Source organism: Lathamus discolor, chromosome W (genome assembly GCF_037157495.1).
Source record: "Lathamus discolor isolate bLatDis1 chromosome W, bLatDis1.hap1, whole genome shotgun sequence".
Lineage (NCBI taxonomy): Eukaryota > Metazoa > Chordata > Aves > Psittaciformes > Psittacidae > Lathamus > Lathamus discolor.
In genome coordinates this window covers 28917063-28935518 of record NC_088908.1, presented here as the reverse complement: position 1 = coordinate 28935518, position 18456 = coordinate 28917063, and the positions used below count along the sequence as shown (strand labels likewise).

The 18456-nt window shown below is 40.8% G+C and overlaps 1 protein-coding gene across 5 annotated transcripts in view; it reads right to left on the bottom strand.

Moving 5' to 3' along the window:
- LOC136004242 (C-Maf-inducing protein-like) overlaps positions 1-18456 on the bottom strand; it is a 236563-nt gene extending 218107 nt beyond the window's left edge. Inside the window, exons 1-2 of one of the 5 annotated variants that reach the window (XM_065660551.1) lie at positions 18366-18456; positions 17560-17912 (exon numbers count right to left, since the gene is read on the bottom strand). In XM_065660551.1, coding sequence (XP_065516623.1) covers positions 17560-17856 — 297 coding nt within the window. In that variant the 5' untranslated portion in view covers positions 17857-17912; positions 18366-18456. The other 4 variants (XM_065660552.1, XM_065660550.1, XM_065660557.1 and 1 more) reach the window with 4 other exon arrangements.

The window sequence follows — 18456 nt, the reverse complement described above, 5'->3', positions numbered from 1 at the left end:
TTTGTCCTGTCATTCACTGCCACCCATCTCATATAAACACCGTTTCTTTTCTCACAGGTTATGCCCATCACATACAAACTGTAAACCAAAACCTTCAGTGTGGAGGATTGGCTTGTCGAAAAAGGTCAAAAGGTCACGTTCCCATCAACGAGCTGAAACAAGACATCTGTGTAGAACATGGTGCAAACCTCTCACACCAGATAATGAGGAAATGAAGGACACCAGCAAACAGCAACATACTATGACCAATCACAGCCAAGGCCACTAAGTGATAAGTGCATGAGAAGGAGGATGGTGGGGGGATGCACGGTGTAGCTGCAAAAATGTAGAAGCTACAAACCAATGATCTTGTAACATGTAAAAGCTGTAAGCCAATGATCTCTCTGTAACCAAACTATAAACATGCAAGCAAGGTATATAAGTATCCATCTGCTTAGCAATAAACGAGACTTGTTGATCATCATCTGATGAGCTCGTCTCCCGGTGATTCCCACAAATGGTGACCCCGACGCGATCCCTCGAACACCACGGTGGGACGACGTAAGTTCTGCTCGGGTCCTGATCACAGCCACAGGACGGTCAAAGCGCCAAGATCTCAGGATTTTAAGCGCCGGACCCTGGGTGACCGTATAGACGAGCCCGGCCGATACGCGCCGCCGAAACCTGAAGCGGCTGCAACAAGCGCGCTAAGGTATGGAAAGGCAAGCGGCGTATGATTTATTTACTGCCTTCTTACAAAAGCGGCAGGTTAAAGGGATCGACCTGCAGAAAGAGCTGCAGGGACTGTTAGCTTATGGACAGTCTAAGGAATGTTTTGTTAACCCTCACACTGTCCATGAATTAGCAGAATGGCGAAAATTTGGAGATAAGACTTGGCAAGCTATATATAATACCCTGTTAAAACAAAAGGCTGGGAAGACAGCAGGGATCGGGAAAGCTCCGAAGAACGCAGCCACAGAAGGCAGTGACACTGTGAAACATTTGTTGGTCATTTGGAGAACTATTTTAGAGATGTTAAAGTCAAAGTTAGGTAAATTATGGCGGGTGGTACATAATGAACTTTTACAATATCAGGCAGAAAAGAAAGCTGCCGAGCAGGCACTCACGGCTCAGGCAAAAAACAGAAGTTATGAAATTGACTGGCCTTCCTCCATTCCAATGCCATCTGCTTTTTCACAAGTAATGTTGCCATCTCCACAAAATGCAGATGACACCGGAGCAAGCCCCTCAGTTTCGGAACCAACAGCTCCCCCCACCACTACGAGAGAAGAAAGGAAAGGAAAGTTGCAGAGCACAGGTAGACAAATGCGAATCCAGGTGATAGACTGAAAATCTATTCAGAGAGAGGCTCTGTCAAACAATGATTTTGATTGTTGCAGGAAAAGATTCTCGCCTTTCCTGTTAAGTACCAGATTAATGCTCAAGGTCAGGCAGTAAATGCTGAAATGTCTCCCTTAAATTGAAATTGCTATCTCAGTTAAGGCAAACTGTTTTTTTCTACAGGCATTCAGTTTGAACCCACTAGGCAGATGTTGTCATATATTTGGGGAATGGATTTGCTGTTATATTAAAAGTGTTGTGAAATTAATCCTCACCCCTTCACAGTTGTTGTTATGGAACATGTATTGGCAGAAAACCTGTCAAGAGGCAGTTGCAGTTCAGCGAGGCCAGGGAGATCCCCTGATTGGGGTGCAATTACAACACCTGATGGGAACTGGACAGTTCTCCACTAAGGAGGCTCAAGTCCAGCTAGGTCCAGAATTGTTAAAAGAATCTATGAAACTAGCCTTGCTACTGGGGAGATCATCATCTGCGTTGAAAGGACTATTCATTGTTCCAGGTGTCATCGATGCTGATTATATGGGTGAAATTACGTTAAATTATTTATGCATCTTTGGTGATGAACAAACTCCAGCGGTTATTAAGCACTTTGTACAAACAGAAGATAAAGCCTTCTTTTAAGGCGTACTATCGAGATCCTAATACAGATTTGTGGCAGGGACCGGCAGAAGTAATATATCTGGGCCGTGGTTACGCCTGTGTTTCTGCTCCTGCAGGACCTTTGTGGGTACCATCCAAGTGACTAAGACCGGCTGCTGCAAAAGCTCCAGTGACGGCGTCTCCGAGCTAGTGTATGGACCCTGACTCGCAGACCTGGGAGGAGCGTTGCTTGCGCCGAGCGCTACAGCCACTAATAGAAGAACTTAACTCCTTAATCAACACAGAGCTTTCGTTGAGCACGGTCGCCCTCCTAGATCCGGTCCATGGCCACAGGCATATAGTGGTACAACTGAGATTGGTGATACAACAAGTGCTTCGATAACTCTGTAGTTTTTGTCATCAGTGTGACCCTACAGTAGAATTGTATTGTGGTGGTTGTCAGTCTATAAGGCATCTTCGCCAGAGTTAGCTGAAACAAAGACTTTTTGTATAGTCTGTCAAATTATCTTTTATGTAACCCGCTTATAGCGCTTCAGAAATATTTAGCTGATTTTAGAAGTTTCACTTCATAGAGCTGCATATACGTTTGCTTTACAAGCTGCTTCGCTGTTATAGGTCTCATAATTATAGGGGTTTTGTTACTTTGTTATGCTTTGCAATGTTGTTCTGCTTGTTTGCAACGACTCCTGACTCAGTCCTTATTCCTTTATAAAGAAAAAGGGGGAATTGTGGAGGATTGGCTTGTCGAAAAAGGTCAAAAGGGCACATGTAGAAGCTATAAACCAATGATCTTGTAACATGTAAAAGCTATAAGTCAATAATCTCTCTGTAACCAAACTATAAACATGCAAACAAGGTATATAAGTGTCCATCTGCTTAGCAATAAACGAGACTTGTCGGTCATCATCTGATGAGCTCATCTCCCAGCGATTCCCACACCTCTGGACTTGTTCCAACAGTTCCATGTCCTTTTTATGTTGAGGACACCAGAACAATACTCCAAGTGAGGTCTCACGAGAGCAGAGTAGAGGGGCAGGATCACCTCCTTTGACCTGCTGGCCACGGTCCTTTTGAAGCGGCCCAGGATACAATTGGTGTTCCGGGCTGTGAGCGCACACTGACGGCTAATGTTTGTTAAGTTTCTCATCGACCAGCACCCCCAAGTCCTTCTCTGCAGGGCTGCTCTGAATCACTTCTTTCCCCAACTTGTAGCTGTGCATGGGATTGCTCCGACCCAGGTGTAGGACCTTGCACTTGGCATGGTTAGACTTCATAAGGTTGGCATCAGCCCACCTCACAAGTGTGTCAAGGTCCCTCTGGATGGCATCCCTTCCCTCCAGCATATCAACCGGACCACACAGCTTGGTGTCACCGGCAAACTTGCTGAGGGCGCACTCAATCTCACTGTCCATGTCAGCGATGAAGATGTTGAACAAGGCTGGTCCCAACACCGATCCCTGAGGGAAACCATTCATTACTGGTCTCCAGCTGGACATCGAGCCATTGACCACAACTCTTTGTGTGCAGCCATCCAGCCAGTTCTTTATCCACCGAGTGGTCCATCCATCAAATTGATGTCGCTCCAGTTTAGAGAGAAGGATGTTGTGTAGGATAGTGTCAAACGCTTTGCACAAGTCCAGGTAGATGACATCAACTGCTCTGCCCCTGTCCATCAGTTCCATAGCCCTATCATAGAAGGCCACCAAATTGGTCAGGCAGGATTTCCCCTTAGTGAAGCCATGATGGCTGTCACCAAGCACCTTGTTGTTTTTCATGTGCCTTAGCTTGCCTTCCAGGAGAATCTGCTCCAAGATTTTGCCAGGCACAGAGATGAAACTGACTGGTCTGTAATTCCCTGGCTCTTCCGTTTTCCCCTTCTTGAAAATGGGGGTTATGTTTCCCTTTTTCCAGTCGTCAGGAACTTCACCTGACTGCCATGATTTTTCAAATATGATGAACAGTGGCTTAGCAACTTCATTCGCCAGCTCCTTCAGGACCCACGGATGGATTTCATCAGGTCCCATGGACTTGTTCATGTTCAGATTTTTAAGACGGTCTCGAACCAGATCCTCTCCTACAGTGTGCCTAAGGTCTTCATTCTCACAGTCCCTCTGTCTGCCTTCCAAGTCTTTGGTGGTTTGTTGAGAGCATTTGCCAGTGAAGACTGATCCAAATATCCTCATGTATAGATCACCGGGTTACTAACTGGCTTGCATACTTGGGGGGAAGGGAAATAACAAGCTCATAACTGCATAACTGAACACTGCCTGTGCTTTCATTTTTACATGCACAAGTCTTTTTTAATCTAGTCCTACCATAAATAAAGAGTAATAAGGTTTGCTGAAATACAGTTGGGTCCCTTTATGCTGGAACACACAGTAGCTCATGGTGAATGCATTTGCATTAATACTAACTCCAGTGTAAATAAGACAAGGTCTTTTTACAAGCACACTACAAAAGCAAGAAGCAAAGGGGAAAACTTCACAGTGTTTAGAAACAGCAGAGCATTGATCATACAGGCTTTTCTAACAAATGCGGGGGGGAGGAAAGGGTAACAAAATTAGAGCACAGCACAAGAGTTTCAAGACAGCAGCTCTCTAAAGATCTCCAGGTACAGATTGTACAGGCAGGGTGCACAGGGTAGGGTTTTTTCCCCCTCCTAGTTCTGCTAAGAAAATCTGATAAACAGAGACACAACCTCCCAAATACTTGATGTTAAAGCTAAATAATGTAACACAGCACTGCATCTTTATCTCAGTTAAAGTGGGTATGATAAATGAAGAAGCATTAGTGATATAAGGAAAGCAAGTGTGTAGAAAACATAGGGTTAAAATACTTTTAGCTTAATTTATGTCTTAGAGAACAATGTTTGTGTTGTAAATCTGTGGTGTGAAAACAGAATTTAGTAGCACTACTAACATGAGTGAATTATTTCTTACAATCCTTCAACTTATCGCTTAGTTTGGAGACAGTGCCTCCCGAACATCTGCTGGCTTCAGATACTCCTTGTCTGCCCATCCTGTGTTGCTTGCAATAAATTTTGTATGAAGGTCATACTGTTCTAAAACTTTGTCAGCTATCAGAAAGTTATAGATATGGCTGGTTTCAGCTAGTTTTGTGACTACTGAGGCATCCAACTGTGCCAAAGGCGAAAAGTACATTGTGAGAAAGACTGCTTACTTCATCTTGAAGACCCCTGCCCACAACTATCGGAGGGCAGTGCGCAAGCGCCAAAAGGAGACTTATGAAAATGAGTTCCTAGAACTAATCATAATAGCCCCGCCACTCTCTCGGGAATCTAATGAATTTGCATGTTTGTGTGTAATAGATAACTGCTTGCTTAACCCCTCAGTGTGCAAGTTAGGAGGAGCGATCCCCCTTGCACCAGGCGGTGTAATAAACATATCTGCTTTATAACTCTCCTTGAGTTGTAGAGTCTGATTCCATGCATCATTAGGAAAAACATAATCCACCATATTTAAGTATTTTCATGATTTTTAAGTTGCATTCAAAAGGAAGATACAATGGCATAGGCCTCACACATTACAGGCTACCCCATAAGGCCATCTTCACCTCATATGTAAAGGCTGCAATGTGGACTACAGCCCTTCAAGATGAGTCATAACCACGCTGCAATCACTATCTCAGACTTCCCGTTTCAGCTGGAACACACATATCCAATCTCTAAGTTGAAGCTGGTTTTTTTAAATTTTTAACATCATCACCTCCTTTCTTTCCCTTCCCCCTTCAAGTAAACTCAGCCCATGCTGTAGTACCATAAATGCATGCAGCCTCTACAATATATATATATATATATATATATATGCATGTAGTTAGTGCTGCCTCAATTCTGACTCACCCCAGGTTTAAAATGAACCAACCTACACGCCAGTCCACAGGTTTAAAGCAACAGAGGATTGATTCTGTATTTAGGCAAGCACCAAGGAGGGCTCAGTGCTTTCCCATGTCATCTATCTCCATGAGGAAGCAGCTTTATACACAGTCAACTCCCAGGACAGATTTGATTTCACCAGATTTAAAGCACATTAGTCAACCCAAGTCAGTGGGGACATTTGAAATAACTTACAACAAATCAGAGAAGATTAATTTCAAAGAAGGCATTGACACAGCACCAAAAGAAGTATAAGTTAGTGTTAGGAAAGAGGCCATTAGCATTATTTTTTAATGCAAATAACTTTTTCACCATAAACACGAGAGCACAAAGCTGTTAGAGTCTTCAGGCAAATGCTGGGTTCCAAAGGCAAAGTGGTTACCTAGAAGGGGTATGTCAATATTTAATACCAAAATGCATGTCTGGTCCTGCACATTTCATTTAATTTCAATCTCATCCAGCTTTACTGCCCATTTTGTTCACAGCAATCAGAAAATATGAATTATCTAACCTTAGAAAATGTGTTTTCAGGCAGACAAGACATGTTGAATGTGTCCATACTTTCACCTTCAGCAACAAAGTTTTGTGCCAGCATATTTTATGTTTTCTTCAATGTCCACATTATTTGGTTGCAAATCAGATGGGGTTTTCCATGCCAGGATTCCACTCAAGCCACTTGCTCCTCTGGAAGAAGAGCAGGAGACTATTCCGTGCCTCTGGATGTCAGGATACTTTTTAGTTAAAAAATATAAAATTAATAGCAGTGACAAAAAAAGTTGAAAAAAATACTAAACAAAGCAATGACTAATAATTTGTACTTGTGTAATCTATTTCATCAATGTTCCTCACCTCCATATACCAGGAAAGAAAATTGGCTGCATTTCATAACAAAAATTATCAGGAATACTATTTTGAGCCCTTACTACAGCTGGAGCTGCTATCCCTTTTGTAAGGAATATATGAAGAGGTATCAGTATTCCTGCACTGAATAGTCACACAGATTTTCATCTGGTTTAAACAATGACTGAATGACATCCAAATAAACCTCTCTCTTTTCTAACTTATTGTTGGATAAGGAACACTTCATTGAACACGATTCATCTTTACAAGGAATCAACAGGTACTCAAACTATGGACATTTCATAACTGAGCAGTAAGACAAGGACACAGATGGATCTCATTCAACACAGTCCATCCAAATAGATGGAAATCTCCTCTGCTGCAGAAGTAAATACTGTTCTTCAAAGAATCACCAGGCCTTTCACAGTTTTGGTCCCCTCCTCACACCTTTTCTCTGCACCAAGATACTAAGCAAACTGTTGAGATGACAGAACACCATAGCTATAGTCAGAGCATCATGGAGCCACAGCATTGAAGGCAGGCTCACATTCACAACTCCCTGTGTCACTGACATCCAATGGTCAAAATCTCTCTTTGTGCAACTACCTTTCAAGCTGCCAAGAACAACTCGAAACACAGATCCCCAACTAGAATAACTGCATAAATACCAGAAACACTCTCCCAACACTTCCACTGATTTTTAAGGAGATTTACAACCATTAAGAAAACAAATTGCCATCAAAATCAGGAGGGAAGATGCAGCCTGGCAGACAAAGCAAAGGAACTTCATTTCTGTTCCAACCCCTACCAGTGATTTATTGTGAACATTAGGGCAAGGCACAACTTGCTACTGATTCTTGGTGTCCAACCTAAGACACTCCAAAGCAAGCCATAGATGCATACATCAACTGCAAATTAACCATGAACCAACAGTAGCAGACATCTCTGAAAAGTCTGATCTACATTTGTCTCTGTTTTCCCCATGTATAAAAATACTGATGATAAAGCACTTTGAGATAAAGTACAGTGACATTGAAACCCAAGGACTTGTAGAATTGAATTAAATCATTATACTGTCATTCAAAAATTGTTTATTTCTTATTATTGTAAAGGCCAAAAATCACCTTTTTTTTTTTGCTCACAGAAGGTCAGACATTCCTTTTTATGGAAAAAACATACACACCTTTAGTATTTTGATTAAAAAGTTGGATTCCACTTGGCAAGTTTCAGAAGCTTTATTTTTTAAAGCAGTTTCTACTCTACTATTAATAATGCCTATCCCTGAGAACGGATAACAAAGTCTAAGGTGCTTGCACAAACAGAGTAAAACCATAGCCTGCTCACAATACACACCAATTGTATTACAGCAGCAAACAAAAAACTCCATGGAACAATAGAACCCCATTACAACAGAAACCAGACATGGTAAGAGACACCTGCCAATCCCATAATCTTGTATTCAAATAGCCAAAACAGACAAAGACTGGCAAGAAATGGCCACTGCCATGCAAAAATCAGCAATATTACAGCTTTAACATTAAGAAATACCTCCTCTGTACTGTTTGAAACATACTTTGGGAACACACCATGGGCATCTTCAGGAGGTTTAGGGGAAAAATAAAAGTTTGCTTTTAAAAATTATCCAAACTGTCTACCTGCACATGCAATTACCTAATTTTGCTATTAGATGTTAATTGCCTATACACAAATGAGGTGACTTCTTTTTGTTTACAGAATTCCTGCCTTACCTTTGGGTTAACACCACCAGAAAACTCATCCAAAAAATATGCATAAACATCTGCACACTTAGAAATAAGTTGTACATAATTTTGAAGAGAAAAAAATATTATTTATGATTATCACTTTCAAACACAGTTTCTCTTCAGGCCTAAGAAAAATAGCATGCAAAAAATAAATATTAAATAGTTATTTGTGAATACAATTATGTATTCTCAAAAAAATAAAACCAAAAAAACCCCAAAAAACACAAAACCACCACCTTCTAATTTAGCTTAATCTCAGCTTTCTTCAGGCAACATTTATTGTATCACATGTGGAATCTTTGTAAACAAAATTCTATAAAACCTAAATCCATTTCTGTGTGCTTTTAGGGTTTGAGGTTTAATTTTTTTCAAAAGGAGAAAAAGATTTTATTTTATTCAGCATTCTCTAAGCACTGGAAATCCAAAAAGCAAAAGCCCTTTAGTGATAATTCCAAGCTTTTGAAATCCCCATTTTTAATATCATGGAATTAGAGATCTGAAGTTTCAGAAGCACTGGATATTCATTTTTTCTTCATCCTTTTTAGAGCCCTGGTTATTAATCTTCTCAATGACAGTGAAAGCAATTTCTTCTTTTTAATTTTTTTGGCCAATGAGAAAAATCATGCAGCCTCTCAGTCACAGGAACAAGAATGAACTTTAGAGAAACTGCAACATACTGTGAAAAGTGCAAGAGCTCTTGCCCCCAAAACAAGTGTTAATTCTGAGCAGACAAGGGCGAGACACTTCAAGGGCCCATAAAAGGCTTATTCCACTCTAAACCTCAGACTTTGCCACTGCCTCCAAAGTAAAAATGGCTACAGGTGGGAATATCAAGCAAGGCAAGAGCAGAAACAGCAGTATCATCTTCCTACACCTCCAAGAAATTTGGGGCAGCCCCTGTAGAGGATACACCCTCATGCAAGCTTCAGCCAGGACCACATGCCACAGCAATACTTCAGTGAATTTCAAGACCAAAATGGGGGAAGAGAGATCAATTTGCAGCAAGCAGCAATTTTTTCTTAATAAACCTCTGCTGTCTAGGGAAGAGAAGCAGGGAGGGAACTGGCACATGCCCCACAGAGCAGCAGCAGTGGCTGGCAGGACCTTTCTGGGAATACTGAATGAGAAGGGCATGCACCCAAGTGCAGTCTGACCCAGAGCTGCTCAGCAAGCCAAATCACATTTCCCTACATCACTAACATCAGCTTACACTCCTCCCACAGTACCTTCACTTCTCAGCTATGGGGATGTCGGTAAGTGCATTTGCTTGACCCACCATGACTCAAATAATTAAACATTAATACATTGCAGCAAACCACATGTCTTCCTCAACTTTGCAGGGTATGAAGGTACAGAGAAAGCACTTGGTCCCATGGTTTGTCATGTCTTGAAGATGTTAACTGCTGTCCATGCCAGGGCTTTCAGAGTGTGGTGAGCAGTCCTCATAAGTTTCTCTGTCCTCAGCCCCCATTTTCCCCATAGAAGAAAGTAAAGTCACAAACTCATTTTCCATCAGGACAGTGCCATGTAAACGTTGACATAAAATGGGTGAAATAGCAACAGCTCCTACATCAGTTCTGTCTAACAGTGAAATTTCTAGCAATCCTCTCACTCATGAAAGAGCCAACCAAAGAAAAAAAGCAGGGCTCTATTCTGCAGCAAGCTGTATGAGCCTGGCAGCAAAGACAGCTATCCCCTGCAGCCAGCAGCCAACCAGAAAGCTGCATGGTGATATTTAGTTGAACCTTTCTGGCTCTCTGAACAGCACATCCTACCATTCACATTACAGGCAATGAATGGTAATCTCTCTCCTCATATTACCCTACAGATTTCAACAGGGTGAGACCAAGAACATACATGACTGAGCGTACTTTTAGTTCACATTTTAGTCATTGCAACTTGACAAGTTTCTTAAGCTCAATTAGCAATGGCACACATCTAGCAGACATGCTCACATCCAGAAAAAAGATGCCTTTTTCCCCCCCAAGATTAAAAAAAAAAAAAAAAAAAGAGGAAAAAGACTTTAAATTATTTTAAAACATACTGAAAACTCAGATTAAAACAGAAGAAAATAGCCTGCACCATAAATTCCATAAACTCATGCCCTGGACACCACAGTCTGTGGACTGGCATGTTAACCTGCTTTTGTATTTTCCACCCTATTGGTCCTGTCCTATCAGACATGGGACAGCCCAAGTGGCAAAGTCAAGAAATCGCCTTAATTACTGGAAATGCCAGTACTGGTAACATCAAATACCCACAAACCCTGAAACAAGACCCCCTTCCTCCAAAACCTAGAGAGTATTGTTAAATTGTCCTAACTTTTAAGCCTATGTAGTGAAGACCTTTTAATTTAGCATGTTTCTGACTCCTTCATATTTTCTTCCACAACCAGAAGAGCTGCAACTTTGCTCACCATTGATGTGTTCAGCTATAATGTATGCTTTTCAATTGTCTTTTCTCTTTCCTGGTATTGCCCTTGCATTCTTAAATATTGTGCAAAACAGGAAAATTTTACATAATGATTTAATAATACATTGGTTTTAATGTCAATTCCAGCCTACCATGTTTCCCTCTCTTCCTCTTCCTCAACAGTCTGGCAGACTATACACTGAAACAGATCAGTTCCCTGATCCAGTTAAAAGACAACAAACCTGCAAAAGGTTCAAACAGAGAAAGTGTTCCCCAGTCAGTTCACACAGATTTTCTCAACATGACCCTGCAAACTGTTAAGCACATACAAAAGACAGATTAACACAATACGGCACAGATGAAGAAATGAACGGCACTGGCCAGGACTACCTAAAACAGCATTACTACCAATGACGCTCCATCGTCAGACTGTGCAAAAAAGTTATTTTATTGAGTGCACATACATGCATAAGCATTCTATATGGATTACACACGCTAAAGCATCCATCATCTTTAAACACACAATTGTTTATGGAATTAAGCACTACATATCTATAAACACATGCAGACACAGAACAAACTGATACAACTAGCACTGCTCAAAACACTAATAAACAAGCCACAACCTACCCATGCAACCCACCATCTAATTACTTCTAAAGACCGAACTATTTGAGGTAGGTCTCTTCTTTCAATAAATCCTACATAGGACGATGAGTAAAAACCTATTAGTCTAGCCATGCTTACTAACATAGAAGGAAATGAGAGTAGTCTTTTCATTGTATCACATTAAAACTCACCTGTTACTTAAGAACTTCAAAAGTCCAATAAAGTTATATGCAATAAATTAAATAGCTAAAAAGGAAAAAATAAAAAAAAAAAATTACTCCTTTCTCCATATTAAACCTACCACCATTCTCCTCTGAAAACATCCCTCAGTGTGCAGAGTTCTGTCAATGATTTTGGTGGGACCAAAGCTTCAGCCTGTTCTCCCACTCTTGCTAACAACACAAACCTCAACTTGCAAACTGGAACATCAATGCAGATGGGACTCTCAACCTAGCCTTTCACCTCCAAAAAAACTAAAGATCCTTTTTGTGGTTTACAGAATCAGAGAATCGTAAAACAGTTTGTGTTGAAAGGGACCTTGAAGGATCATCTCATCTAACCCCCCTGACCTGGGCAGGGACATCTTTCACTAGATAAAGTTGCTCAAAGTCCCATCCAACCAGACATTGAACACTTACAATGATGGGGCATCCCACAACTTCTCAAGGCAGTACCTCCTTTCCTAGAAAGACTATACCCTGACTTCAATGATCTAGCACACTCTTCCCATCACCAGTTAGAATGTTCCACTACAAAGAAGAAAGATAATCTCATAGCTCCATGAAGGCCCAGCCCCATGAGGGATGCAGAGCTCCTCCAGTCCCTTCTCTGATACAGGATCAGGTCTCCATTGAGGACCAGAGGCAATTTAGAAGCTTCTTCAGGGGGACTATTACCACCATCCTGTGGCTAGCACATCTTTACTCCCCAGCCAAAACAAAAAATAAGACAGAAGTATTTCTGAGTATCCTTTTTATTTATGCTCCTAAGCATGTAAAATGTACTCCCTGGGTGTTAATGCTAATAGCTTTGAGGGCTCTCCATCAATGAATATAGCTCCTGTTTTCATATTTTATAAGCTCTATGATATATAAACACATACCTTAACACTACTGATTTATAAATATGCTTTTTAACCACTGTAGGAGCTATATATTCAAAGGTACATTTGACAGGCATTAAACAACTTTAAAGAAATACCATTTTTTCTTATGCTGAGCTACTAATATAGCAAAATAAGTTTGTCACAACAGAGTAACATTCCATTAAATCACCAAGTCTTTAGAAAAATTTGGGTTTCATTAATGCAGGTGCATGCCTACCTTTACTTCTGAAACAGAATCTCAATTCCACCAGCATAGATAACACAGAGCAATTTGGTCTCAATTTGCAGAGAATTCTAAATTATAGAATCATAGAATAGTTAGGGTTGGAAAGGACCTCAAGATCATCTACTTCCAACCCCCCTGCCATGGGCAGGGACACCTCACACTAAACTATCCCACCCAAGGCTTCATTATACGTCAATTACAACATCCAATGTTCTTTCTGATGTGCCTGAAGAAAATACCTGACAGATAGCAAGAGAATAGGCAAATCACATACATCAAAAACTTGTCAAATGAAAACAATCACTTGCAATAGTAAAGAATTAGAAATATTAAATTTAAATAATAACTTATCATTCCCATGTTATAACAGATTTAAAAAAAACCAAACTTAAATTGCTTTGTTATTTATGTGTTCATACTTATTTATACATGTGATGATGGCAGGTCTATCAAGCTAATTTTGAGCCACATTCCTAGAGCTCCATCAATAACACAGGGCTTAGGGACAGCACTTGGTTTACCAAACAGACAGTTTACTTTTTATTATTATGGCTAATTCATAATTATTATATTTAAAATATGGATAATGCTACAATATTCCTTTTCAAGGAAAGCTAAAAAAAAAAAAAAAAAATCTTTTAAGATTGTTTTAAAACTTCTGAGCTGTGCATAATACTTCTCACTTGAGATAACAGTTTTTCAAGGGAAATTTAATTTTAAAAAGTGTGTTTTTCTAACTAATGGGAACCTGTACTAAAGTAAACAAGTAGTCCAGCTTGATAGGAATTTTTGCTCTATCTTTACCAAAAGAAAGAAGGAAAGACATGCAGTAGCAGAATTGTTGAATTTCAAAAAACAAATATAATTTTCTACTCCACTTCTATTTGAAACAGATCATCTTCCCCTGCCTCATTTAATATCAATTGGGTATGTTCTTGTCTCTAGAAAAAAAAAATATAAATGCAGGTCCCTAATCCATTTACATTCTTGTTTCAAATACACTTCTGATTAGCTAACTTGTCAACAAACTATTGTCCTCACACATCACTTTTGTACAGGAAAAAGCACAAGAGACACATCTTTTCAGGATTGTTACCAGCTTTGAATATAATAATACATTAAACTCAACTTGCCTGCCAAGGCAAAACCAAGAAATGTGAAATGGACATGAAAAGCCAAAGTTTCCACCTCCTTGAGGGATATTAATGAGTAACTTAATGGTTTCAATTATGTCTTATCTTCCCAGATGGGAATTAGAGAAGTCATCCCTAGCCAGGGAAAATTAATCACTTGTTTATTCTTCCCTTGCCTGCTGCGCATACATATGTACTCTACAACTCATTGACCTAAGCATCTACTCCCAGCTGGTGAAAGAAAAAGAAAGAAAGAGAAAAGCAGGGCAGAGACATGAAACGGACAAGGCAGAAGGACATTAAAGGCATGGAAGTTCAGTTATGACAGCTACCTTTAAACTACTGAAAATTAAAATTTAACATGTCTGCTAAAGATAGCCCCAGGGTTATTCTTCACACACACAGAGTCACACAAGGAATATTAAATTTGATTTTACTTCTATCTTAGTTTTTACAATTGCTGCCTTTCAAGCTGTGCAAGGACAGATCTCGCTAGGAAAAAATAAATTAGTAAGAGAGCTACATATGAGTTTGGTAGGTGTTTATAAAATAAACATTATTCCTCCCATAGTGGAGAAAGTCAGATTCATCCCCAGGCAAGTTGATGTCTGGCAAACAGTTTCCAAGTATCAAAGTTTCCTATTGAGACTTTAGCATTTACATTTTTAAATAAAAAAATAAAGTTACAGATCTGTATTTACTTTCATCAAATAAACCTTAAACAGAAGGAAAGCCTGGGCAAGATGGGAGTGAAACTGTAATGGTGAAACTGTACTACATTTTACCCATTCTTTCACAAATTAGAAACATGAAGGAAACAATGGAAACAACACATAAATCAGATGAACTCCCAACACCTACAGTTATGGGACTCTCCTCTCCACAACCTAATACGTTTCTATTTGTAAACTGAGTGCATATACCAAATCAGAATATTATTATTTTATTAACATGGACTTACTTTAATTGTAACAATTGTTTGTGACAATGTCAGAAAAAGCACTTTGTAGAGAATATTATTTTATTCCTCCCTGAATTTAGCTAAAATAAGAGGCCTAACGCTTGTTCCATTGCATTCTTGTGTAGCGCTTCTGCTGTCTTTGTTGTCTTGCAAGCACAAAACATGTGACTGTCTAATTAAAAAAAAAAAAAAAAAAAAAAAATAGAAGTAAGGTCTCATTATTCAGACTTATATATGGGCACATACAGTGACTACTCATGGAAAAAGCTGCAGATGAATGATCCCATGCAAAAAACTCCTATATTACAGCCCAGGCATTGACAAGTAAGAGCTTGTGGGAAGAAGACTTGAATTCAAATATGTCTCAAATGACAACAAAAAAGGATAGAATCAACAAATGACTTATCCACTGTAGTCAGGGGCATAAATTGCCAGATCTGGATTTAGCTGTCATTACAACTTTTGCTTTCAAATGCAAAACAAAGTGATGTTATTTTCCTGTTCAATTTTATTCACATTACATAGAATACAGTAAAATTCGTCATGCCAAAGGATTTGCAAAGGGATGATGTGAAGATTAATTACTGGCTGCTCATAAAGCAACCTGCCAGTGGAAAGCCCTACAAGTAAAAATAACCCTGTTATCAAAGTTGTTGAGTGCTCCCAATGCTCACTTTCAATGGACAGTATGGATATTTTTCCACAGCTCTTGAAAACCAAATTAGTTGTGTTTAAATATCTACCCAGGGTTAAATTGCCATAGATTTTGCTTAAACCATACCTTTCCAGCTTAAAAAAAAAAAAAAAAAAAAAAAGTAGTAAAATCTAGATATCTATCTAGATATATCAACATCTGAAAGATACCTGCTAAACATGCACACACATTCAGGCAACAAGTGAACACGGATCTTATCCTAGTGCCCTAATTACCCCATGGAAACCAAAGACACTATTTGAAATAATAAAGTACAGCTATTTCTGCAACAGTATTTGCTTGGTGAGTTAGTACTGAAAAAAATATAAGGCACAAGACCAAGCACAAAAAGCACTGCCGAACAAAATGGAGCCTGCAATGGTACCTACAATGCTTTAGTATCTTCTTGCTATTTATATACATAAAATACTTAGGAATGAGAACACCTCAATGTTAATTAAATCACGACCCCATAGGACTTCATACATTTTTTCAGAGATGGCTTGTCGACAGTTTTGCCAGCAAGCGAAGTTTGATGTAACCTGTACAAACACAACTTCATGCCTAGTATTGCCACATTGCAGAGATTAACATCTGAAGCATGATCATGCCTCTCTCTACCGATATCTTTCTCCTCTGCTCAAAAATAATCAACTACGGATACTGCCTGGAAAATGCCTCATCTCCACCTTCCCCTCTATGCTGATGGTATCTTAATAAAATGAACTACAAAAACTCACTGTGCTCATGTCTTTCAGGGGTTTTCTCAATGCTCAACTGAGTTTTCCTTTTCTCTTTACACAGCAGTTCCATCAAAGAAAGAAGAATATTCCCTTAGAAACATCCTGGACAGTCCAGTGGAAATGGTAAGCAGGGATGTCATTGTGGCACAAAAAAGAGCTCTGTGAGAACAGGCAGATGGCCTACCTGAAGGTTAAAGTAGTTCCCACCAAAAACCTGCTTTGAATACTCCACAGCAGAGCATGATGCAGGGGAAACATTTACACACACTATGCATCTGTGTATCAAAGTGTGAAAAAATCCACCCTCTGCGCACAGCCCCGGCTGGATGAAACCCATTTCAATACACCATTAACAGAAACCTACAGAAAAGCCAATCTGTTCTCTCATATCACCAGTGTCCTATAGGAAGGCCAGAATAAAGTAATTGAGAAAAATTAGACATTCACATATAAATTAAAAAATGACAGGACTGAAGTGCTGAATGATTAAAAATCGGTGCAAAGCATGTTTTGTAACCTGTGTTAATCACTGCTAGACAAAATATGGGTACAGTCATATCACATACTATACAAATGTTCAAATAACACCAGCCATGAAATTTTAAGTCGTATGTGTTAAAGATTATATCTGTCTATTGTACAGCTTTTGTACCACTGATATCACCACCTTGCACTTTTCTCTAGCATCATTTTCCATTAGGAAGAAAACCCTGAAGGAATCTCGATGTTTTACAATCACATTGCCAGTGCCTGGGCAGGGTAATCAGAGCCCCAAAACCAGGCCTAAAACATCCATACCGTGCAAACCCCAAGTCTTCACTCTCAAATTAAAACCATCCCTCACTTCCAACCTGGCCAATGTGCCAGCAGGGATCTGCCAGCTTTGGGTTTTGATTGAAATGGCTCAGTGTGGCAATTTCATGTCAGTATCATGTGGAGAAGGAAGGAATTAAAATTAAAAAAGGAGGGAGGGAGCAAAAGCCCAAATAATACTAATAACAGTAGTAGTAAAAATGAGAAGAATAATAATATACTTGCTCGAAAAACCCAACCGAAACTGAAAAATTAAATATCCGCAGCATTACTAAGAGGGAACAAAACTCCCGCAGGCATTCCGGAAGCCATACACACACAGATACAGCCCCCAGAGGGGCCCGGCGCGGACCCGCCGCACACACCGGCGCAGGCGTCTCCTTCCCCGCACATGCCCCGCGGGGCGAAGAAGCCGCCGGGCTCTTACCGTGGCCGAGGAAACGCTGTTGTCCGCCAGAGTCAAGTGGTGCGGTTCCCACCGCCGCAGTAACCTGGAGGTGAGGATCTTGCTGAGAAACGTCCGGGGGTGCCGGATGACACACACCTGGATGTCCCCCTCCTGCAGCAGCTTGTACCTCATGCCGTTGCGGTGGAGCAGGGCTCTCCGGCACGGCGCGGCACCCATTTTATTCACTTCGGAAGCAGACATCTCACCCAGCATCGGTTTGCTCTCCTCTGTCTGCCTGCAGTCGCTGCCCCCACCAGGGCGGCCGGTGCGATCCATGGCAGCCCCGCGGATCGGGGTGGCGCTCGGCAGCGGCCGCCCGAGGACACCAGTCTCTACGGGCGGTAGAATGTAGTGTAACCAAGTAAAATAAAATAAATAAAATAATAAAAAAGTCCAACCCCACCCGGCGGATTAAAAAAGAAAAAATTATGAAGGGAAAAAAATAAACCTGCCAAGGGAAGATGGGGGAAGGGACTGAACCGCACTGGAGCGGGAGAGGGGACAGGGGGAAAGAGAAGCGATAAAAATTCCTATTCAAACTTTCAAATCCGCCCTCGCCGGGCCCCCCGCGCCCTCAGAGCGTCTAGTCCATGCTCGCGGGCGGACGCCGACCGAGTGGAGGGTCGATTCCTGACGGGGACTGTTAACAAAACCGACAGAGACGACTAACAGCGGGGCGTCCAGCCGCGTGTCCTTCTTCCTTCCCCACAGGGCGGGTGCAGGGAGTGGGAAAAGTATCCACGCACTCTACAACCACCGCGAGAAGAAAAGATGGTGAGACTAACAAAGTACTGCCGACAGCCTGTCGCCGGAGCGGCACTGGGCACACCCGATTGGCTACAGCGGGATCATGTGTCGCCCTCCCTGACGTCAATG